The sequence below is a fragment of the Canis lupus genome, chromosome 2 (genome assembly GCF_048164855.1).
Source record: "Canis lupus baileyi chromosome 2, mCanLup2.hap1, whole genome shotgun sequence".
Taxonomy (NCBI): Eukaryota; Metazoa; Chordata; class Mammalia; order Carnivora; family Canidae; genus Canis; species Canis lupus.
This window is the reverse complement of record NC_132839.1, coordinates 71466575-71491538: the sequence shown is the minus strand read 5'-3', so window position 1 is coordinate 71491538 and position 24964 is coordinate 71466575. Positions and strand designations below refer to the sequence as shown.

The 24964-nt window shown below is 42.3% G+C and overlaps 1 protein-coding gene across 5 annotated transcripts in view; it reads left to right on the top strand.

Annotated features, from left to right (window-relative positions):
- The first annotated feature begins 311 nt into the window (after window positions 1–311).
- STX18 (syntaxin 18) overlaps window positions 312–24964 on the top strand; it is a 120275-nt gene continuing 95622 nt past the window's right edge. For 3 of the 5 annotated variants that reach the window (XR_012021035.1, XM_072806414.1, XM_072806413.1), the window contains exon 1: window positions 312–562. Coding sequence is in view for 2 of the 5 variants with exons in the window: in XM_072806414.1 (XP_072662515.1) it covers window positions 392–562 (171 nt within the window). In the remaining 3 variants the exon portion in view is untranslated. Of the gene's footprint in view, window positions 563–675; window positions 724–9770; window positions 9852–24964 lie in introns of those variants that run through there. The other 2 variants (XM_072806430.1, XM_072806427.1) reach the window with 2 other exon arrangements.

Genomic DNA, 24964 nt, shown 5'->3' with positions numbered 1-24964 from the left:
GGGAGTCCTTGAGGTCAGGGGTCACCTCCAGCGCCCCGCACTGCCGCTCCCGGCGCCGGGTCACGGGGGGAGGCCGCCTGCTGGCTTCCGGGTCCGCACGCCCCCCCCCCTCCCCCCACTCCCCACCCCGCAAGGGCGACCCCTCCCCGAGGCCGGGCCCTCCGAGGCTTGCCGGAAGGAGAAAGAGGCTGAGGCCGGAACCTTTCTCCTGTCGCCCGGGTCGCCCCGCGGAGGCCGGAACCTTTCTTCTCGCGTCGCGTTGGCGTGGGGGGGTGGGGGGGGCGTGCGGAAGCCGGAACGGTCCTCCCGCGGTCGGACGCACGCCGCCGCGGTCGCAAGCTGCTGACGTGGGCCGGCCGGGAAGGGGGCCGGGAGGGGGGTGTGGGTCGCCATGGCGGTGGATATCACGCTGCTGTTCCGGGCCAGCGTCAAGACCGTGAAGACGCGCAACAAAGCGCTGGGAGTGGCGGTGGGCGGCGGCGGGGTCGATGGCAGCCGCGACGAGCTGTTCCGCCGGAGCCCCCGGCCCAAGGGCGACTTCTCCAGCCGGGCGCGGGAAGTGGTGAGCGGAGCTGGTTGCTATGGAAACGGCGGACCCCGTAACCAGCGCGGGGAGGCCGAGCTCGGAGGGCGCAGTGGCCCGGGGTGGTCCCGGGGAGTCGCCGGCTGCCTTGTTTCGGGGAACGGGAGCTCGTCCGCCACGTTCTTGGGCTGCTTGGCGAGGTAGTGAGGTCGCCGTCACCGCAGACTTGAAACTCCCCCCGCAGGCCTCTGCTTTCTCTGTCACGGCCGAGACCGCGGGGCCCCTGGGCTTGTCTCTCCCCCTTCCCCGGTCCCGGCTCCACGGGAGCAAAGGTGACGTTCACTGACCCCTCCCTTCCGCTCGCCCGCCTCCTGCCGCGGTGTCGGGGCTCCTGCTGGGATCAGCGGGTCCCGAGGCCGGTTTCGGACCGTCTCTCTCGGTCGCCGCGTGTTAGAGCCCTCTCACCTGCTCTCCATTCCCTGAACACTGGAGGCTTTGGTTCAGGAGAGCCGGGGGCGGCGCTGGTGCCCGACTCCTAGCACTGCCACGGGGTGTGTTTTGAATGAATGAGTGAAGGCGCAGGCCGGCTGGCCGTCTTCCCCACTGAAGGGAGAGGATGTTGGTCTTGTTCACCTTTGTATCCCTGCCCCCCCTCCCCGCCCCCAGGGTGGATCTAGTATTCGAAGAGCTTGAAGCTTTATCCGGTTCTCTCTGTCCTTTTTTAAGAAGAGGAAACATAGAATCACAAGAAGAGGTTCAGAGCTTTGGAAGGGACAAGTGAGGGGCCCCGAAACTTAAACTCTTGTTAATTTTGTGGCAGATCCACTTCTCTTTGGCATGCAGGCCAGTGCCTGGTACTTTGTAGGCATTCAGGTAGTTTTAAATGACTATTTGTATGCGTGAATTAAGGTGTGGCAGTTTGCAGAGGGTGTGCCACGCACCTTGTTAGAATAACACAGGATGCTTTGAACTTTTTTAAAAAAATATTTTATTTATTCATGATAGACACACACACACACACACACAGAGGCAGAGACGCTGGCAGAGGGAGAAGCAGGCTCCTTGCAGGGAGCCCGACGTGGGACTCGATCCCGGATCTCCAGGATCACACCCTGAGCCAAAGGCAGGCTAAACCACTGGACCACGCGGGCTGCCCAGAATAACACAGGATTTAAAAGGATTGGTGGAGGGGCGCCTGGGTGGCTCAGTGGTTGAACATCTGCCTTTGGCTCAGGTGGTGATCCCTGAGGTCCTGGTTTTAGTATATATGCACTTGCGAAGCAAGCCCTCCCGAGGGTCCTGCAGGGAGTGGGCTTCTCCCTCTGCCTGTGTCTCTGCCTCTTTCTGTGTCTCTCATAAATAAATAAATAACATCTTAAGAAAAAAAAAAAAAAAAGAAAGAAAAGGAATGGTGAGAGAGATAGTAACAAAAGTTACTATCAAAAGTTACCGTACAGTCTCCTATACAGCATTTCGGGTACACAGGTGAATGTGGTCAGTTCTGAGGGCCAAGAAAAGCCTTTCAGAGGCAATGATGATGCCTGAGACAAATCTTAAAAGAGGAGTAGTTGAGAGATGCCTGGGTGGCTCAATGGTTTAGTGCCTTTGGCCCAGGGCATGATCCTGGGGTCCCAGGATCAAGTCCCACATCAGGCTCCCTGCGTGGAGCCTGCTCCTGCCTCTGCCTATGTCTCTGCCCCTCTCTCTCTCTCTCTCTCTCTCTCTCTCTCTCTCTGTGTGTGTCTCTCATGAATAAATAAATAAAATCTTTAAAAAAAAAAAAAAAAAGAGGAGTAGTTGATTCCAGTGCAGAGAGGGTGGAGCAAGGCATCTTGGCCTTAGAGAAGGGTGTGCATGAAATGGATCACTTTTATGCTCAATTTATGTATACTCCGTGAATGTCTGCCCATTAAATTGCAAACAAATTAGTAATGGTGTTTAAGATTCTTTTTGGAGGAACTTATGTTTTCTGAACCATTTCAAGTAATGATAAATATGCCGCTTTGCAATGTTACTGAAATGTTTCGATAAGCATGGGAGTGTGGCTGGAATGTGGGAGAGCTTTGCTGTCTGCAAGCAGATGAATGTTATGTGGTCAAGAGACCAGGTTGTTGTCTTCACCCTGCAACTATTAGCTGTATGATGTTATTAGGCAAGTTTTATGGCCTTAACTTTATTTAAGTGTTCTCTTTTTTTCCCCTTCAAACAGCAGAAGACTTTTAAACTGCATTGAGACCCTATTTATAGCAGATCAAAGGAGGAGCTTCTCAGGATGAAATGAGAGGAAAGGAAACTAGGACATTCCCCCTCCACCTGCCCCTAGTTTGGCCCAGGCTTTTCCTGAGGTTCCTCCTGTGGAATTGTGGGATGTGAAGGTTACAGTTTTGGTTTTGAGAGGTCCCTTTCTAACTCTGAAATCACTGATTATTAGCACTGTGCTCATTTTGGGTCCTGTTCTGGAGTGGGGGATATGCAAGTGGTAGAGACAAGAAGCGTAACTGGGATGGCAAGCTGTGTGGAAGTTTAAGCCTTAGGCTTTTCCCTGAGTATTAAGAATGTGCTTTAGGCTTTTGAATCAGTGGCTCAGGGACACTAACTGGACCTTGGGGTGCTGAATTTCCTATCATTGGAGGTAATTAAACAGGGATGACTGCTTGGCAGAGATGTTTGAGAACTTTGCGCTTTAGCCAGAGGGTTAGATGGCAGGCCATTGAAGATTCCAATTCTGATATTTGATGATGTGGGTACATGCTAAGGCTTGGAGAGTCTGTTGAGTAGGGACATAGGCTGCATTGTTTAGGACCACTGCCCCTCGTGACATAGGGAAAACATGCCTTCTTTTGAGAAATTTTTATTTAATGTTGTAATTACTTTGTGTATTACTTCCTGTTCATGCAACCATTCTCTCCACGTACCCCTTTCCCCCGAAAATTTAGTATAGAGCTGGTGAGGGGTGGCCTGTACTCTTGCCATGATCACATGTGTTGGAATGCTGGCTGAATCTGTTATTGGCCTGGATTTCTTTTCATAAAAGTCTGGCCAGTACTAGGAGCACAGAGTCTGGTTTGGGGTTAGTTCTGGTCATTAGACCTAAGGAAATGTAGTAGGTTATAGGCCTTTGCTTGGATGTATTCCCTGAGGCTCTGTCATTTCTAGGACACACATTACCTAATTCAATTCTAGTTCTTCTCATTCCTTAGTTTGGACAAAGCATATTCCTGATGTCAGTGTTTCATCTCACTGAATTGTTGTAGAGGTTTTACTAAGATTAGTAAAACTGTGTTGAAACTAGATTTTTAATTTTCCCTCATAGGTTGGTTTCTTTGGTGTCCTTTCTTTAAATATTTTAACTTTTATGCTCAATTTTGCTGAATTCATGTGTATTCAGTGCAGGTGTACCCGTTACATTACAGACAGTAACAATGGTTCCTCTCTTGGGATGAGGAGCTTACTGTATCTGAAAAATACGCCTTTTTGCAATGGGAACTTGATTAGTTAACTCATTTAGACTGTGAGGTGAATGGGGACCTTGGGAGTAGGCAGAGCCTGGGGACTCGGATATAGAAGACATGGACTCCGGGCAGCCCGGGTGGCTCAGTGGTTTAGCACTGCTTTCGGCCCAGGGCCTGATACTGGAGACCCAGTATCCAGTCCCAGGTCGGACTCCCTGCACGGAGCCTGCTTCTCCCTCTGCCTCTGTCTCTGCCTCTCTGTGTGTCTCTCATGAATGAATACATAAAATCTTAAAAAAAAAAAAAAAAAAAAAAAAGACATGGATTCAGATCTGGGCTCTGCTACCTAGAAGTGGGTAACTTGGGCAGGTCCTCTTACCTGAGTCTCATTTTCCACTTCTGTCACATGGGCGTGATCATATCCTACTGAACTTGTAGGCTGATTATCAGCATCTTCGGAGACTATGTATGTTAGAGAACCACACTGATTGTTATTGTTCCCTTCACCCCATGTAGGCCATTCAGACATTTTCATCAGTGGCTCTCAGCCATATTCCCCAAACCATTTAGCTTTCCTGTATTTTCCATCCTTTCTTGCAAAGGGGAACCAAGGAAGTGCACAAAGGAACTGGTGAAAATCCCGTGCAGGTACTAGTAGCATCAGTAGTACAGAGCACAGCATTCCTCTGCGAAGGTGAAGCTCTTAATCAGCAATGATAGATATGTGGCAGGCATGCAGCTGTTCCTCTCTTTTCTTCCCATGACAATGGAAGTCAGTGCTAATTTTCCTAGATCTAATTTCCTCAGAATCCTTTGCAGCATTTGTGGTCTAGGCAGCCATTTATTGGGCCTGTCAAGTTGAAATCTGCTTGACATCCTGCCTGCCATAGAGTAAAAACAGATCTGCATGCTTAAAGCAGAACCATGGACTTTTTTTTGTTAAGTACTTAAAAGGATCTCAAGTTCATGTTGTTCAGGCTTCTCATTTTGTAGATAGGAAAACAGACATTCAGGTAGGTGAAATGACTTGCTCAGAGTCTTAATAGCTGAGTCACAGGACAGAGCCAGAGGGAGAAGCCAGGTCCTTTGACCCTAGTTAGGGCTGTTTATTTCCCATACTACATCCTTGTACCTTAAATTTCCACTATAATTTTAAACCAGAAATTCTTTGGCTTTTGAATGGCAGTGAGTCTCCTCTTGAGTGAATATGGATACTGAATGGGTTTAGAACAGAAGGACCTGAGTTTGAATGCTTTTTACTGTATGAATTTGAATGCCCTGTACTTACCATATTGGACTTGTGCAAGTTATTGAACTGTTCCTCACTTCTAACATAGAATAATAACAGTCTTAAAAGGTTATACAGATGAAATGACAAAAGTATGAATGTGCCTACAGGAGTATGAGTTCTTTGGGTTGTAAGTAACAGTAACCTAATGTAAACTAACCTGAGCAAAATGGGACTGTGTTGGCTCATGGAACTGGGAAATGGGGGGATAGAGCTTCCTTCTCTAGCTCTTATCCATAAAACCCAGGAAAGGACTCTAGTTGGCTCTACTTGGATCCTGCCCCTGCATGATGGCCTTAGGGGGATAAGGTCCCTCATAGGGCCAAGTCCTGTGTCCACCCCAACATGTGTCCAGACGTGGGTTGGATACGATGATTGTCACCTCCCTAGGACCTTGGAGGAGGGAATGCTCTGTGGAGGAGTAGGCAGTAAAGGCAGGCAGGCAATGCCAACTGAAATGTTCCTCACAGAGCCTGGCACAGGGCCCAGCCTGCCTTCTCCTTGGCTGCCTGGTTGTCTTCAGCTCTGTGGGGAAGGGAAAACTAGAATTCTGAAAATTTGTAGTGACAGGCTTTCGGTGTGGGAGTCTGCGTGGAGGTGCCTTATGGTGTTAGCTCTTTGTTTTCTTATTGCTTTATAGAGGTTGCCGGGGCCAGGGAGAGCACCATGTGGGAAACCAGGACACTGTGAGCAGCCAGGCTGGGCCCAGAGCGGCAGGAGCTCTGAACAGACTATCAGGAAACTTGTGCTGTAGTGCACAGCCTGTCACGAAGCCGCAGGCCACAGAATCTTTCTGGGCCTCAGTTTCCACTCTGGTCACACTGAGAGCTTAGACTATGGAACTAGAGTGATTTCTTATAAAACAAAGATGCTTATTCCCTATCTGGTGATGGTGACCCTGGGCTCTGGAAATCCTATTTTCAGGTAAGGCACACAGATGAAGTTTTCTTTGCTTATTACAGAGTGCTTTTATGAAAGCTGAATGTCTATTTTGAGTTTCTGGCTAAAATTCAAAGTTCTTTTTTCTTTTTTTAAAAGATTTTTATTCATTTATTCATGAGAGACAGAGAGAGAGAGAGCGCGCGCGCGAGAGAGAGGCAGAGACACAGGCAGAGGGAGAAGCAGGCTCCATGCAAGGAGCCTGACGCGGGACTTGATCCTGGGACTCCAAGATCACGCCCTGGGCTGAAGGCAGGCGCCAAACCACTGAGCCACCCAAGTGTCCCCAATTCAGAGTTCTTATAGTGGCCCAAAACCACATGCTCTGGTCTTTGCTCCCTGTCTGACCTCACCTCCTGTCACCTTCATTTTGTTTACTCTGTTCCAGCTGCCCTACCCCTTTGCTTTTCTCACATGAACGGATGGGTTCCTACCTTAGCTCCTTTGTCATTCCCTCTACGTGAGACACTTCTCTTCCAGATTCCTTGTTCTTTGATCTTCAGGTCTCTGCTCAAATGTTCCCTCAGTGAGACCTTCCGTGGCTGCCCTGTATAAAGTAGCATCCTTTTCCTGTCCCTCATCCTGCTTTATTCTTTTCATTATCTGACATATTGTGTATCCATTTATTTGTTGTGTATCCACTGGAATATGTGTTTTGTGAAGACAAAGACTTTGTGTTGTCTACCACTGAATCCATAGGTTCTAGACAGTGCAAGGGACCTAGGTAGTTGATAAATATTTCTTGAACTAATGAATAAGTGTTAATCAGCTATGGTACTTTGCTTTCAGTTTTGGAGCTAGTTGATCTCTGTGCAAGGCTCCTTCCAGTTCTAGAAATGTGTGATCCTAATATGATTCCTTAATACTACACAATATATGTTTATACTTAATCCAGTATCTGGGGTAAACATTAAATAGTATGTTTTATTATATTATTAAGATTCAGTTCCTACCTCAAGAAGTTTAGTCTAGAGGAGAAGCAGACACATAGATGGTAACAACTTTTGAATTGACAACTATGAGTGACATTAATAATCTTCTTAGCATTGATTCCCCAGGTCCTCCTTGATTCCTTTGAAATCACATAATTGACATTATGTGCCAGTGTAGGGTTCCAGAAGTTGAGCTGGGAGGGACCACCTGGATTATTATCCAGAGTAGCTGGAAATAAATCTTAATTCCAAGGATTGAGTATAATACTTCCTAAACTGGGGATTTCAGTTGAGGAAGCATGCTTCTAAGAAGCAGTATTAGGCATCAGGTGCCAGGTGTCAGTGGGAAGCTGGAGATAGAGCCACATGGGACAGGAATAGATCAGGAAACAGTGTAGGTTTAGGATGCAGACTGCAAACAGCATGAGTTTGTTGAATCATTTAGATTTTTTCTTATTCAATACAGAGACCTTATTGCAAATAAAATAAGCAGCTTTGGCTAAGGCTGGAGTGTGGGGGCTGGAAAGAAAGATGTTCATTAGCCAGTCTGTCCCTCCATCACCCTTCCGCCTTTCTCTTTGAGAAGTTCCTTGGGCATCAAACATAGGCCTCAGTGACACACATGTTAAAAACCACTACATTGGGATCCCTGGGTGGCGCAGTGGTTTGGCGCCTGCCTTTGGCCCAGGGCGCGATCCTGGGGACCCGGGATCGAATCCCACATCGGGCTCCCGGTGCATGGAGCCTGCTTCTCCCTCTGCCTGTGTCTCTGCCTCTCTCTCTCTCTCTCTCTGTGACTATCATAAATAAATAAAAATTTAAAAAATTAAAAAAAAATAAAAACCACTACATTAATGTTCTCCAAGGCCTCTTTTTAGCTACACAATACTATGTTTTTATGGATCTTACTGTGTACTATAGGCAGAACTCCGTGCTAGAGACTTCTGTGGTATTAACAGCCCTCTATATAGTTTGCACTTCTGAGGTTTTTTTCCAGAACTTATGAGGACTCCAGCTTTTGAAATTCTATTTATTTAAGAATTCATTGATTCCATCATCCTAAGAGCATTGAACAACCAATATGTGCCTGGCTTTGTGAGGACACAAGAAGCTATAAGACATATGTCTCATCTCTTGGAAATACAAATAAAGCATAAATTTCCTTGAGGGAGTCAGTGGAAGGTCATCCTGGACCTTGAAGGACAAGAACTGTGTCACCAGACAAAGGAAAGGTGATAAATGACATTCCTAGCAGAGGGAACATTGTGAACAGAGGCCTTGATGCATGACAGCAGGGTGATGGAGTCAAGGTAGGACTGTGGTGGATGAGCCCTTTTCTGGACGAGAACTCGGTGAGGGTCAGATGCCAGGAGAGAGGCCTTTGCATGACTGGTTAAAGCAGGTGGGCCAGTTTGGCCCAGAGGTAAAGTCTGACCTGACCTGCTGCCTGTTTTTGTAAATGAGGTTTTATTGAAATGTGACTGCCCTCATTTGTGTAGGTATAGGCTGCGGATGCTTTTGTGTTATCCTGGCAGAGTTGTAGTCTGTAGAGGCCTGCAAAGCCTAAAATATTTTCTTTTTGGTCCTTTAGAGGGAAGGTTTGCCATCCCTTTGAGTGAGAGCACTGTCACCAATGCTACAGAGCTTGGATTTTGTGCTCTGGTCTATGTAAGCAGAAGCTTGAAAGGATCATATCTGTGTTTTAAAATAATCAGCAATATTGAGGATGGGTTCGGAGCATACCAGGGCTGCCCAAAAGAGCTAACGAGGAGGCTGTTGCAGTCAGGAGAAGGTGGTGAGCTGGTGGTAGTAGAGTCGGATAGACATGGATAGGTAAAGTAGTTGTGTAGGAGGCAGTAATGAGTGGGGCTAGAGGAAGAAGTAGAATAATTCCCAGCTTTTTGGTTGAGAAGTTAAATGGTAACACATCACAATAAATTTTTTCAAAGTTAGAATGCCAATTACTCATGCCGCCTTCTTTTGATTCTAAGCAGTAGAGAATATATCCAAGGAACCTGATGGACATCGGAGTTTTATTAAGACAGCAAGTGTTGGATAAGTCCCCAATGGCAATGCTTTCTGGTAAACCTGAATTGGAAACTATAGCTGGAACCCAGTGGGGTCCTCCCACTTTGTCATATTTCTATCTTGGACACCATGGAGTCTACAAAATAGACACCTGGGACATATGCCCAGCCAACTGCATGGAGATGTGCAATGGGACTTATATCCGGCAAACACTGGCCTGGGGCTTGTGATGGTGAGAGGTGGAAGAAAGTGTCAGACTTACCAGATTGCAGATGAGGATAGAGACTCAGTGGGGCTCCTTTCGATGCCAGGTTCTTGTGCAGAGTTCCCCTCAGTTGTGCTTTCTTCATTTCGAGACTCATCTTGGTGGTGATGATTGTATCACATACTACAGAGGCATGGTTCTCAGGGATAGGTGGTTTTCTCCTTCATGCCAAGAAACATCTAGAATGGGTCAAACAGTTCTCTCTTTCCTCAGCTTCTAGTTGGCGGGTCACCAACAGTTCAGTTTATCACCTACTAGGACAAGGCTGCTGAAATGAGTCCCCCGAGGATAACATTTTTAATGAGTATTTCCTCTCCAGGATCTGGCTGTCTTACAGGCTTGAGAACCAGATTTGTCAACATATTGAGGGTAGAACCATCTATTGGGACAGATATCAACCAAACTTACATCAACTTGTATAGAAGTAAGTTTGTTCATTTATTTCGAGCAGTGTAATTAGTACTCAAGAGAATATAAATTTTGGAAAATCAATCACTTTGGGGCTTCTGCTACAGGTTAGGAATGCTATTAAATTACTTTACATACCTGATCTCATGTAACTTTTATCTTTTGGGGAGGATAGAAATACAATATTATTAAGTGATTTTTACAATATTGATACTATGAATAATATGATTCTAATAATAGAATTCATACAAACTTGATGTTTGAAGTTTCTTGTTACACGGAAATCCATATGGGCTCCCTCTGGTGGGCAAAGTATCAGTGATGTCTACAGTGGTTAATTATGGTTTGTATATAGACAACTTATTCTGTTTACGACACACTAAGTTTAAAATTGACTTAACAAGAGGCCCCTTGGGATGCCTGGGTGGCTCAGTGGTTTAGCGCCTGCCTTCGGCCCAGGGCGTAATACTGGAGTCCCAGGATCCAGTCCCACATCGGCTCCCTGCGTGGAGCCTGCTTCTCCCTCTGCTTGTGTCTGCCTCTCTCTCTTTGTGTCTTTCATGAATAAAGAAAATAAATAAATAAGACGCCCCTTTAGAACCCACCTAAAAGAAAGCGAATAAACCAGAGGAATGAAAGAATGATGTGTTGAATGACCTCCTATAACTCAGATATGAAAAGCTTGCAGCACAGTTGTACTTTTATTTATTTTTTTAAAAAGATTTTATTTATTCATGAGAGACAGAGAGAGAGAGAGAGAGAGAGAAAGGCAGAGACACAGGCAGAGGGAGAAGCAGGCTCCACGCAGGGAGCCCTTCGTGGGACTTGATCCTGGGTTTCCAGGATCACACCTTGGGCTAAAGGCAGGCGCTAAACAGCTGAGCCACCTGGGCTGCCCACAGTTGTACTTTTAAATTCAGTAGTACTTTTTTTCTTCCTGACTTTCAGGTTCTCAAAGTGTGTAAATATTAGAGTTTGCTGGCTCCTCCTTGTCACAATCTACTGTATGGCTATTTGTCAAAGCTCTCTATTACAGCACATAAACTATACTTAAGAGAGCAAATCTTTTCATTTCATACCGTTGTACACATTCCTGTTCACTTTTTAGATGGATGTTAAGAAAAGCCTGGTAAATGAGCATTTGCCTTTTACAGTCTAAATAGAAGTGACAGACTGCCAGGGTGCCTGAGTAGCTCAATGGGTTAAGCATCTGCCTTCAGCTCAGGTCATGATCCCAGGGTCCTGGGATCAAGCCCCACATCAGGCCCCGTGCTCAGCAGGGAGTCTGCTTCTTCCTATATCTCTCCCTGTTCTCCTCCCCTCTTCATGCTTGCGCGCACTCTCTCTCTCTCTGTCACACTCACTCTATACTTTCTCTCTCAAATATATAAATACAGTCTTTAAACAAAACAAAAGTGACCATTTCAGAGTACCTTGACTCCAGAATTGAGAAAGGAATACAAAGCATAGGTTTTGCATTCTAAATATTTTTGGACTTTGTCATTTATTACCTATGTGATCTTTGAGAACTCACCTAACCTCTTTTCTACTTTATTTTTTTTTTTCCCTCATTATCTAGATCCTTAAGGATCTTTCAACAAGATGGTTCCAGGATTCAGTACTCTTCTTTCTAGAAGTCCTAGGATATATCTTAAAATGCTTTTTGCAGTGACGACTGCTCAATGTCTTGTGTTACTTTCCCCTTGAGTTCCTGTATACTCATAAGTTTTCACCTAGATGAGAAAATGAGTTTGTTTTTCAAAGCTGGCAATTGGTATGTTTTTCTCTACAAGTGCATTTGATTTAATAGTGGTTCTGTACTCTTAGAATGGACTGCTATCAGCAGGATATGTTTTTGAAGTTCACTAATTAATTTAAAATCTGACTATAAAAGTAGTTAAGTGCTCACTAAACAGAATAAAGAAGAAAATAAAGTTCATAGATAGTACCATTGGTCAGAGATACCCCTACCACAATCTTGGTACATAGTTTCCAGACATTTTTCCTATTAAACAAAGGGAATTTTTCTATACTGCTGTTAAGTAGACCCTCTTTTTTTTTTCTTTTATTGCTTTTTTTTCCTTAACAGTGTATTGTGAACATTTTTTTATGTCAATATATATTTTTCTGTGTCACCAATTTATTTGGCTGTATAGTCATTGAAAATAGTTTCACATGGGGTGCTTGGATGGCTCAGTTAAGCATCCGACCCTTGGTTTTGGCTCAGTCATGATCTCAGGGTCGTGAGATTGAGCCCCATATTGGGCTTCACTGGGAATAGAGCCTGCTCAGGATTCTCTCTCCCACTGCCCCTTGCCCCTTCTCTCAAAAGAAAAAGAGAAAGAGAAAGAAAGAAAGGAAGAAAGAGGGAAAGAAAGAAGAGGAAATAGTTTCATATAACTTATTTATTTGAACCCCTACTGAAAGATATTTGAGCTACTTTCAGTTTAACACTATTTTAAACAAATAATACATTTTAACCAATTTTGTTTCAAGTTTATAATCTCTTAAAAAGGTAAAACGATATATATAATTTCACTTGTTTTTCTTAAATATTTTCTGAAGTATAAAAAAAATCACATTTAATATTGATAAAAGGAAAATTATTCCTAATTTCCTTAAAGGGTTATATATATCAGAACTTATTAGCACAGGAGGAGTGTAGAAAAGGGATATATGATAGTTAGGGGTAGAGTAGTCAGAAAAGCTTTTAAGTTGGAGCAAAACCTTGAAGAGCAAGTGAAAGTGGGTGGATGGTGGGTATGAACATGGTGTATTTCCTTGACAGGAAACCAGCTTGATTGAGCCAGGGTGCTTCTTTGTGGGCAGCATGAATGAAACTGGGGAAGGTGCCTTATGGCCCTACCATAGAGGCCTCTGGAGTTCTTATTCAGCATAAATACATAGAAATCAGTGGCCATCCTAAATCTAATTAATGACCACTTAAAATCCCATGAAAACATTTATGGTAGTAACAAAAAGCATTTCTAGAAATAACCTTAATGAGAAATGGAGATGTCCCATTTGAAGAAAACTTCAGAATTTTGTGGAGAGATACAGAAGACGTGAATAAATAGAATATTGTGTACTGGAAGGGAAGAAAAAGTATTGTAAAGATATCAGTGATTCTTTTTTTTTTTTTTTTTTAAAGATTTTATTTATTTATTCATGAGAGACACAGAGAGAGGGGTACAGACACAGGCAGAGGGAGAAGCAGGCTCCATGCAGGGAGCCCAATGTGGGACTCCATCCCCGGTCTCCAGGATCATGCCCTGGGGGCGCTAAACCACTGAGCCACCCGGGCTGCCCGGCACCAGTGATTCTTAAGTTAAATTGTGGGTTTATTATATATTATAGCTTTCATCAAAATTCTAACAGAACTCTTCTGAGAGGAACCTGCAAGTGATTCTGAAATTCATCTCGAAAAAAAGATGTGTGAGAATAATTTTTGAGGAGTGGAAGGGTGTGTGTATTGGGGCAGGGATACTAGTTTTGCCAGATTTAAAACATTTTAAAGACAAAAAGTAATATATGTGTGTATGGATTGATCAGTGAAGCATGTAAGACCAGGTGTGTGTGTGTGTAGCTTTTGATAAAAGAGGCATTGTAAATCAGTAAGAAAAAATTTATTCAGTGATGTTTTAGGGGGTAATTGGTTAGCACTTTGAAAAAGAGTTCTGGGTTTTTTTTTGTACATATGTTACTGTACACACATTAAAATATATTTCTGATGAACTGAAGATTTCATTATCAAAGCAAAACTGAAGAAAATAAAAATGAATATGAATATTCTGTCTTCTAGAAGTGGGAGGTCTTTGAATTTAAGTATTAGCAATAGTTTTAATAATAACGGTGATGATTTAGAGGACGATTGTGATGGCAACTATCATAGTTACTTTACAGAGAGACAGAAAGCAATATTTCCAAGTACAGAGAAATTATTAGGGAAACATGGCACACTGAAGAGTAACTCATGGCATGAAAAAAATAGCTTATATTATCATGTTAGGTTAAAAAAGCTACTACTAAAACCAAATATAATTAAAACTATGTATATGAGGGGTGCCTACTTTTAGCATTCCCACTCTTGATTTTGGCTCTGGTTATGATCTCAGGGTCCTGAGAGCAAGGCCCATATCCAGCTCCTTACCAGCAGGGGGTCTCCCTCTGCCTCACCCCTCCACCCCCAGTAAATGAATAAATCTTAGAACTATGTATACAAAACAAAAAAACCTCTAGGCATGGAAATAGTGATCAGAAGGGAATCTATCAATAGTTAACCATGGCTCTTTCTGGGAGATTGGACTCTGGGTACTTTCTTTTTCTGCTTCTATCAACCTGAATTTCTTTAATGAGTATGTTATTACTTTTGAAATGAAAAGCAAAACAGAAAAAGTAAAGCTCCCAGCAGATAAGTTTTTATTTGCTTTGGTAGGAAATGGAGAAGAATTAATATCTTTTGATTAGCAAGTGTCATGAGTAAGTAGGATCTGATTATATATTAAATGCACAACGGAGGGGGCCCTATTTAAAGGAAGTCTGCCTTAAAACCTTTTGTAAAGGGAGTAATTTTCCTGTAAGTCAGCCAGAGTTTCAATTCAGACTTTTTTAACCTGTACAAGAAAATCATCCACAAATGTTGCATGGAGGTTTTACCTTTCTGGTTGTCATTCTAAAAACTCATAAGCAATAGTAATAGCTACCACTTGTTGAACACCTAATCTCTCTGGCACTGTGCTAAAAACATTCTAATTTAGTCGACTATCCTTACAAGTTAGCTTCCTTTCCTCGTGAAGAAACCAAGGTTCAGAAGTTTAAGTGACCTGCCCAGGATGATGTTAAGGATCATGAGTATGGGGATCCCTGGGTGGCGCAGCGGTTTGGCGCCTGCCTTGGCCCAGGGCGCGATCCTGGAGACCCGGGATCGAATCCCACGTCGGGCTCCCGGTGCATGGAGCCTGCTTCTCCCTCTGCCTGTGTCTCTGCCTCTCTCTCTCTCTCTCTGTGACTATCATAAATAAATAAAAATTAAAAAAAAAAAAAAAAGGATCATGAGTACGCACTGGGTTCCAAAGACTGCCTGCTGCCTCTCCAGGTTCTCTGAATGCATGGCTGGATGTGCACATGGTGAGTGCTGTCCTAGGTCGTGCCATTCACCAGATCAGATCACTGGTGATTTTCTCCATGGTGTGTTGTCATATTATCTGCTATATTCGGGAGCATATTTTGGTACATAAATCATGTATATTTCAAAGCCCCTAACCAAACATTTTGTTTCTTTTTGTTGACAATTACCTAGTGACCATACATTTCTTATAGGCAGTGTTGTGGTCTATTTTTGAGGAAAAGGGGAAGAGGTTTATGGTTTTAGTTAGGAAAATCACTGAGAGGGAAGGAGACCCAATTTTTACATTATAGATACTGGAAAAAGTGCTAATTTTGTTTTTTTGTCTGGGGCACCAGTTTGTTATTTTGTTTATTTGCTCAATAGCCCTGTGGAGAACTGCAGAGCTGAGATGACTTTCAGAATTACCCAGGTGAGGCAGGGGTCAGGCCTTTGAAACCACTGTGGTGGTCAGCCACTGGATTTAGGCTTCCCCCAGGGAAGCACCATAATAATGTTGGGTGAAGCAGCTTCCCTCTGCTGAGGGCAGTTCCTAAGAGAGACAGCTGGAGGCAGTCGGCAGGCAGTTCTGGAAGTTGGGAAAATGAGGCCCTTGATCCTGAAGGCACAGTTCTACCACAGTATCTTTTAAGGTGGTTGTGAGGATTGAATGAGCTACTGTATGTGAAGCCCTGGATCACTGGATCTGGTATGTTGTAGCTACTCATTCAATGGCAGCTACTTTATTACCAGCTTTCATTGGTTGAGTATCTGCAAGTAGGGCATTAGGTTGCTATTTAGGATAGGAAAATGAGAGAGACTTTCATTTGGTCATCAAATGCTTACACTCTAGAAGGGGGCATTCATTCATTCGTTCATTTTAATACATATTTATTGAGCATCTAGTATAGGCTGTGCACTGTTTTTGGCCCTGGGAATGGAACAGAGATAATACAGGATCTCTGTTTTGTGGAGGTTACATTCTTTTTTCTTTCTTTCTTTCTTTCTTTCTTTCTTTCTTTCTTTCTTTCTTTCTTTCTTTCTTTCTTTCTTTCTTTCTTTCTTTCTTTCTTTCTTTTTTTCTTTCTTTCTTCTTTCTCTTTCTTTCTTTCTTTCTTTCTTTCTTTCTTTCTTTCTTTCTTTCTTTCTTTCTTTCTTTCTTTCTTTCTTTCTTTCTTTCTTTCTTTCTTTCTTTCTTTCTTTTTTTTTATTTTTTTATTTATTTGTTAGAGCAAGCACAAGGGGAGGGGGGCAGAGGGAGAAAGAGAATCCCAAGCAGACTCCATGCTAGGTGCAGAGTCCGATGCAGGGCTCGATCTCATGACCCTGAGATCATGACCTGAGGTGAAACCAAGAATCAGATGCCTAACTGACTGAGCCACCCAAGTGCCCCAGTATTTTAATGAGCAATTTATAGTAAATAGGTGAACAGATATATAAAATACTTGGATAGTGATAAGTAAATTCATAAGTATAAGACCTATTGATAACTATAGACATCTTTGATAGGGGAATTTCAAGAAATAAGAGGACAGAGAGATTACTACTTCTGGATAAGGTTGAGGGGAGACTTGGTAGAAGAGGTGATATTTAGGTGGGCCTCATAGATTTTCCACATGTGTAGATGTGGAAAGGAGAAGTAGGACAGGAACACATGGCAAAGGCTCCAATGGTGGGAAATCACAGGATGGTAAAATCCACAGAGAAAAGCTCAGTTTAATAGAAAGAATGTGAACAATAGGTAATGGAATGTACCTTGAATTATCCTTTGGCCTCTCAGATCCATTCTCTACCCTTTGCACTCTGTTCTTGCCCCTGGAGGCTGAGTTTTATGGAGTGCTTGGCTGGGTTTCCTTGTTCTCTGGCTTCTGATTGGGTTCAGCCAGTGGGAGGTCCAACAGGAGATTGGAAGGCAGTTAGAAGAGAGAGGGGTTGTTTTTAGAGTATGGTCAAGGCTTTGCATCCACAATCCATGGCTTGGAATGTCTGCACACCAGCCCTAGGATTTTTTCCCTTGTGTCTATCAGGCGTCCTGCAGGATAGGATGGGTTAGTCAGTAGGCTGGTACCAGCCAGCGGTACACAGGATTGCATTGGAGCCCCATTCAGGGCTGACCCTGAAAGGCAGTGTCAAGGGAATTCCTTCCCATGGACAGAACCTTGTACAATTCATCTCTACCTTATTATTTGAGGAGGTTTTCATAGGAGATAGATTTTTCTGTCTCCCCCTGTGTAGCTCAACAACGCAATAGGGAAAAGTCAAGAATTTTAGCCTCAGACAGATTTTCTCTTAGTGATGTGGCAGTTCATACTTTTCTTCCAAATATGACCTGAAAGGTTAGAGGTGGTAAATGGCTCTTATGGCATTTTGACTATAAATCTGAACTGGAAGAGAATCTGTAACCCATTATCAGATTCTGAATCAAGCTGCCTTGTCCTTCTCCTGTTTCTGTTTCAGTGGAAATGTGTGTTTTTACTCTGTCAGTGGACAGTTTACATACCTAATATACCTGATATTTAAAGGGAATTATATAATGAATAGTTGATGTGAAAAGGACTAGTTAAATACTTTAACTCCAAGGGATTCCATTAAAGTAATAAGGAAATTACATTTAATTTTAAATGGTAGAAAGATTTTTTAATGTTATTGCTATTAAGCATGTATTACACACACTCAACCCACTTTTTGCAAATGAATTCCCAAAGCACAATTCATCTTTATACAGGTGGAAAGGAAATATTCTTGCAAAATATATAGTTTGATGTCACCTTCTTCACTGTGGAAAGAAGCATACTTTTCCAAAGAATAGAATGTGATGGTTGATTGGAAACTTTTGGAGTTACAGGCTCTTAGCTCTACCTCTTGAAATAAGAAAATATATATAAATGGGTCCCCAGATGAAGGCGTGGTGGGGTACTTTATAGCCCTAATTGACTCCAGACATAGAGGCTGTGATTTGTAAGCAAGCAGTGACAAGAGGAAGTTAAATCAAAATTAAATTAAGGGAAGGAAGAAAAAAAAAATAGATATCAAGGAGAGGTGATGAATTTTCTGAAAGCTTCTAAATACCTATCTGTGGGTAAGTGGGAAATCTATGGGTATATCTCAGTTATGTCAAAAGATGAAATCTGGAAACATTTCAGTCCTAAAAGAGACCTCTCTTTTTTAAAAACCTTTTTTATATTCATTACTTGGTACCGCTCAGTCAGTACAAGGATATTTGCTCTTATACTTTTCCATGACTCAAACTGGTAATAAAAATCAGTATCTCCCATGATGCACATGAAGTGATATTTTGGGAGGATTGGTTTTTCTGTTTATATTTTGGTATTTTGTTGTTGTTCCAGCTTGTGTAAATAAAATTCTCAGAATGAGAGCCTGTCGCACAGAGCGGCATCTTTGCAGGGGTGTCTGTCAGTCTCCTTTTCCCTGGCCTTCCTGGCCAGTTAACCTCAGGCCCGAGAGGACAGGCACTGTGTGCACTCCCTGTCACAGCACAGAGCACTGTGAAGAGTTCACACTTATTTGTGAAATTAATTAAGTGAGTAAATGCCTGGTGGTTCATTTTACTCACCCATTCCTCTGTGACCATGTGGGTTCAGACCCTCAACCATCATGAACCTGAGCTGTGATGCGACTGTACTGAGCTCTCCCATCTCCTTTGGAGTCAAGCTACTGGGCTGAAAATGCTGCTTTCATCATGTTATTTTGCTCAGAAGCATTCAGTACTGCTCACTCACACAACGAATTCTCGGTGATTTGGCCAGCATTCAGAGGCCCTTGTAAAGCTAGTACTGCCCAGTTTTCCATTTTTACGCCCTATGCTTCCTCCATCATCCCACCAGCTTTAACCAGCCCAGTCCACTTACAGCCTTCTCCTTGTTTGGCTCCTGCAGTTTCTCTTGCGTGGATGGCTCACTCCCCTTCACTTACTCAAATTCTGCCCATCTTTAAAGGCACAGTGTCTCCTACACTACTAGTCTCTTCTGAATTCAGAGCATTTGCTACATATTACTTGCTAAGCAAGGAACTCTGGCTGGGACAGCCTTCATGTGATGGTTTTGTGTTCTCATTTAATGATTGCATCGTAGCTTAACTTTCCAGGCAGTGTTGTGCTGTCTCACAAACTGTATTGCTTACTTTTGGGTGTCGGGAGTGGAAAAGGAGAGGCAGGACTCTGATTTGGTGCTGTTTTCTATTTCCTGGCTGTGGCTCTCGTAGCTACCAGCACTGTGGCCTTTGGACAGGGCAATCACTTCTCAGTTTTGTGTTCCCAGGCCTAGCACCATACCTGGCCCACAGTAGGGATTCAGTATATGGTATGTGAGTAAATGAATAGAAGGCATTCTCAAATACGTGTTTACTAGTTTGACTCAAAACTAAATTAATCAACATAGGTGATTTTCCATCTTTTAAAAGCCATAAAAATCCAGTTTTTCATTTTGCCTTTTTTTTATCATTAACAGTTCTCCCTCCAGCACTTCTTCCTTTTGCCTGCCTCGGCTTCGTGCTGAAATGTAAATCAATTTCCTCTAATTCTTTTCCCTGTGAAATTGGAGAACAGCTGTTTAGTCACCTCCTTATAAATAACCCTTCACCAAGTTAAATTGCCTCGAGGACTTGCTTTCTCCAGATTAAATTATCCCAAAGCCTTTTCTTTTTCTCATAAAGGCCTTTTAAAAAGAAGCATTTGTTTTTTTATTTTTTAATTTCTTTTTCTAGCTCTTTATAAAACTTTATTCTTTTCATAAGTGGCCCACAGGCTACCCCTATGAGAGCCTGGTTAGTGCTGCCTGGGATGGCGGGCATCTTGAATCTCTCTTCCTTGTGTCGGGAGCACCCTGTTGACTGTTTTTATCGCCTATCAGGTTTAACTTGCTGCTGTCACCCTGTCTTTGTTCTGCCTCCTTTTTCTGCACATTTCTTCCAATGTGTAGTCTGATTTCTCCCCATAAACACGAACTTACTGGGCAGCCCGGGTGGCTTAGCAGTTTAGCGCCGCCTTCGGCCCAGGGCCTGATTCTGGAGCCCTGGGATTAAGTCCCACATCAGGCTCCCTGCATGGAGTCTCCCTCTGCCTGTGTCTCCCTCTGCTTCTCCCTCTGCCTGTGTCTCTGCCTCTCTCTCTGTGTCTCTCATGAATAAATAAATAAAATCTTAAAAAAAAACAAAATAAAACTCCCACGAACTTACTGCAGCAGCCCCATTACAGCTACCAGTTAGAACCCAATTCAGATTAACTGAAATGATCATGGGAATGCATTGATTTATATCACTGAAAAGTCTAGTGGTATGATTTAACCTCCAGCATGGCTGGACCCAGGGGATGTAGCAATGTCACCAAAGGCCTGGCTTTTCTCGCTTTCACTGTTCTGCCATTCATGATGTTCACATCTCCCTTAGGGGACCTCCAGCTTTTGCTTCATGGTAGCCAGAAAGCTATACTACTTGCAGACTTTACTTTCAGGGGAAGAGAGAGGCCTTTCCTTGTAGTATCCATCAGAATCTTGGTGTTGATACATATGCCTATCCTTAAATCCATCCCTGTCTTGAAAAGGAAAGGACCTATGCTTAGTTTGGTCTACTTAGGACCCAGCCCTATAGCCAGACCAGGGTCACTTTCACCCAGTACACGTAGCTGAGAGGAGGGGAAGAATGATTTCCAAAGGAGATTTGGGGGGCTGTTTCCAGAAGGAGAGTGGTGGATGTGGGTGGCCAAGAATAAATGTACTTAGCATTCAAAATTTTGCCCTTTTGCTCTGCCTTGGATTACTGATGTTACTTTGAATGGAGGGTGTCTCTAAGAATGAATTATTCACTCACTATTTACTGAGCATGCAGCCTATGTCATGCATGTAAGTAGGCATTGGGCATACAAACATGAGTGAGACAATCCCTGACTTGGAGAAACTCATAGTCTAGTGAAGGGACAGACCTAGAGGCAAATAATTAAAGCATGTTGTAAAAGATGTTATCAAAGTACATGTGGCTACAGAGATGGAAGTGAAGACTTCTTCACTTGGGGGGAGCTGAAAGGCAAAGGGCTTCACAGAAGAGGTGGGTCTTGAGCAGAATCTTGAAGAATAAAAGATATTCCCTAGAATGGGAAAGAAGGGGGGCATCATTCTGCAGGCCATGGTGAACCATAACAAGTTTTGGCAGGGGACTGATGTGATCAGGTATGGATTTTAGATCCTATTGCTGGCTGTTGACAGACCTAGCAGAGGTGAGAAGGACTGGCAGCAAGGAGGGAGATCTGTTGAGCAGCCTTCATGTTTACGCAAGAGGTGGTAAAGGCCTGAGCCAAGCTGGTGACCATCAGAACAGAGGACACATTCAAGATCTGTTTGACAGGATTTGGGACTTGTTAGATGTAGGAGATGAAAATCAGAGGTTCTAGATTGCTTCGAGGTTTTAATTGTGAGTGATCGAGTGGGTAGTCAAAATGAGTCATTTTATAGTTATTTGAGGTGCCCGCTGAACAGCCAAGGGACACATATTTGGCACTTGTAAATACAGAAGTGGACCTCAGGAAAGATTTCTGAGTCAGAGATGTAGATGGGCAGACATCAGAATATAGGTGGAGGTTGAAGCCTTAAGGAAGGAGCAAGATTGCTAGAGGGGAATTTCAGAGAAGAGAGCCTCACTTGGCAACATTTGAGAGGCCAGCAGAGGAAGGAGTCAGAGAAGTTAGACAAGTGGGTCCATCCAGTAATGGAGCTCTTACCTTGATAAAGTTAATGTCCCCTGGATGGCTTGTGGCATGGTGGTTTTGAGCATGGACTCTGGGCTCTACTACCTACTGGTGGGTGACTAGGAGATAAATTATTTAACCTCATTTCCTGATCTATGTAATGGGAATAAAGTGGTACCTAATTTGGAAAATTGAAAGAGTGAAGCACTTTGAAAGTGCTTGGCACATAGGAAGTGTGATAAAGTATTTGATAAATAAACACAGAAACTTAGAAACACATGTGCATGCCCTGCATTGTATCTCTGTCTTTCACATATCACACTGACCAGTTAATCCAAACCCCAAAACTAGTTAATTTGGACTCAATTTATTTGTCTGAAACTCTGGTAGTTCTAATGCAATAATGCAAGTATCAGACTTCTTAAAGGTTTTCTGGATTATTTATCAGATTATTTTTTCTGTTGGCTATTAATTTTACTTCCAACTTTGATGCAGCTTTGTTTCTTCCACAAATGACATATTTTTAAGTTGTTCCTAATACCTTGGAGCATACAACTCCCGCCCCTGCCCCCCCTCCCCCCACGGCCTTTTTAGCTTTCCTTCCTCAGAGTCATTCCTAAAGTTCTGGAATGCTCTGTTAGTTGCTCCCCCGCATTTTGGTCAGTTACTGGCATGTTACTTTTAATCAGGCTGCTTTTCTCATCCATCTGTAGGAATTGGCAATATTTTCAGCTCCTCTCCATTATGGTCAGGAATATGAATTTGCTGTCTTTTCTTCTTCCTCTTCCATTTTCCCACGTAAATGTCTTGAACCACTGATTAGATCTGTGTGCCCACAATAACATAAGCAGGCACGAAGCTTAAATCTGATTTAAAGGAGTATGTACAGACTCTGTTACTCTATGAAAGTTTTTTAGAGTCTAGATGAAAATAGAACAGTATCCAGGGTGTGAGTAAGTTGCTGAATTTTAACACTTGTTGAACCAGACGTCGTGTGTGTTCATTTTTAAATAACTGGGTGGGTCACTTTTTTTATTTATTATGAACACAAACACTGATGCTAACAACCAGCATGTGAAAGGAAAACAGGCGATAGTGATGAAAACCATTTAATGATTAGTGAGGAAACAAATATTGTTTAATGAAAATAAAAACCATGTCTAAAGGGCCTAATGCTGACTTTTGGAAATATAACTATGTTGCGGTCTGTTGTGTACCCTCTGTCCTGTACAGTAGATATTGTTTAAAATTGCTTGGGAACTGGAGCTTGCAATTGTGAGCCTGGAATGTCCTGCAGATAATTAAGTTGTGGTCAGGCTTTGGAAAAATAAAAAGTTCTCGAACTATGATTTTATAAACATGCTACAATAACATTTCTTTATATTTAACAGTTTCTTATAGAAAGCTGATACTCTCATGAGGCATTGATTAAAGGTAAAACATCAAGAAAGAAAAAATATTAAATTAAAACTTCACTTAGGATGTTGACAGTTGGCTTGTAATATTAAACAGATGTGTATGTTCCTGGGGATATTCTTCTTTCTGAACTGAATTGCTAAGTTGTATTTTTTTTTAATGACAACTACAAATTTTTGATCAGTTAATAATTTTAAATGCCGTTTCTACAATCTTCTGTATTCTAACTTCATCTGTAGTTTGAGCCCTCTCAATGATATAATGATTGGTGAAACCTTTGCTGCCGCTTCTAAAGTCTTTCATTTTCTTTCTTGAAACCCCCCCCCCCCCCACACACACACACAGCTTAACTGGGCTCTTCTGATTTCATGATGCATTCTTGGAGATTGATTCCTTGAAATAATTTTAGGATCATTGGGTGGAATTCTACCCTTTCAGATTTATGTCTATACTTCCATATAAATTTCACGTTGGTATTTGAGTGCACAAGCTGACCTACATTGTGGTATTGTGTTTGTGTGGTCAATTGTAAAGGCTTCATGAACCGTCTGTATAGCCAGCCATGCAGATCGGCTCTACCCCCATGCTGTGCGGCCACAGAAGTGTCAGTGAGGGACCTAAAGGAAACCAGGCCATGGAGCAAAAAGAGTAAATTCTTTTTGCTTATAAGAATTTTGCTGTATTAGGCAAATAACATAGAGTCCAGTAAAGACAGGGGAATGGGGTGGGGTGGGTAGACTTTGGTAAATGAAGGAGTCAGGTTGGATTTTATAGGATGAGTTGAATATATTTCACATCTTCTCAGATTCTTCAAATCGATTTGTAAGACTAGATAAATTGTTCATTGTGTTTGGGCTGATGAAAAATTTTAAATTCTGAAGATCATTTGAATTGTAAGTTTTTGACATGTGGACATCTTGTGTTCTCAGAAGGATAGATTTTGCTAGGCAGGAGTCTTTGATTAACCTGGAAGAACAGTTTAGTTGGTTTGGATAGATTTATTTATCTTGGAACTATGTATTGTTTGCACAGTCTTCTTTTTTGGAATGAGTGTTTTTTCCTCTGCAGATTGCATTTGGGAAGCTCTGATTTGGAGGCTCAGTATATGGAAGGCATTTCCAATAAACACAAACAAAGGCCCACTGGACTGTCCAAACAAATATGATGACATTTTATCATTAACAATTTTATTTAAACTCAAGAATAATGAATTCATTTTTAATAGCATGTTATTTAAATGTGACTATTTATTCTTTATATCTAATAGTATAAATAGTTTTTAAGTGTCCTAAAGTTTGATTTAGGAGCAAAAATATTTGTATAAAAATGTCCATTTTTATATGAAAGGATTCGACAAATATGCATTTCTGGTGTATTGTTTGTTCTCTAGCTCATTGTTTTATTGTTTTATGTTTTGTGTGGCTGTGGAAGGAAGGATAGTAGTTCATGGAATCATTGCCATGTTCTCCTAGAAATATGGAATGCAAATTAACAGTGACCTTTTGGAAAGAGTTGGGAACTTTGAACTGTGTGCAAAAATACTGTGTAAGTTTAGCATAATTTGTTACTCTAGAAAGAGTCATCCATTTTAGCTAAGAATCTAACAAGCAGTAAAATATATGTAGGGCTTTATACTATTTCATTCCAATTCTCTCCCAGTGTTTTGCTCTAAAGGAGTGTTGTAAATATTTTAAATAGTTCTCTCTAACCAGAATTAATAATAACAGATTTCAGTAGAAAATGTTGTTTCATTTTTACCATGATTATTGCATCCTAAGATAACTCTCTGTAAATGATATTCTTTTATAGATATTTTGGCTTGGCTTACCGATCCTAATTTCAGTATTATGCCTGATTTAGCAATAAGCTGCTGTGATCAACTACAGTGAATCGTATTAGGCAGGCTTTATTTTCT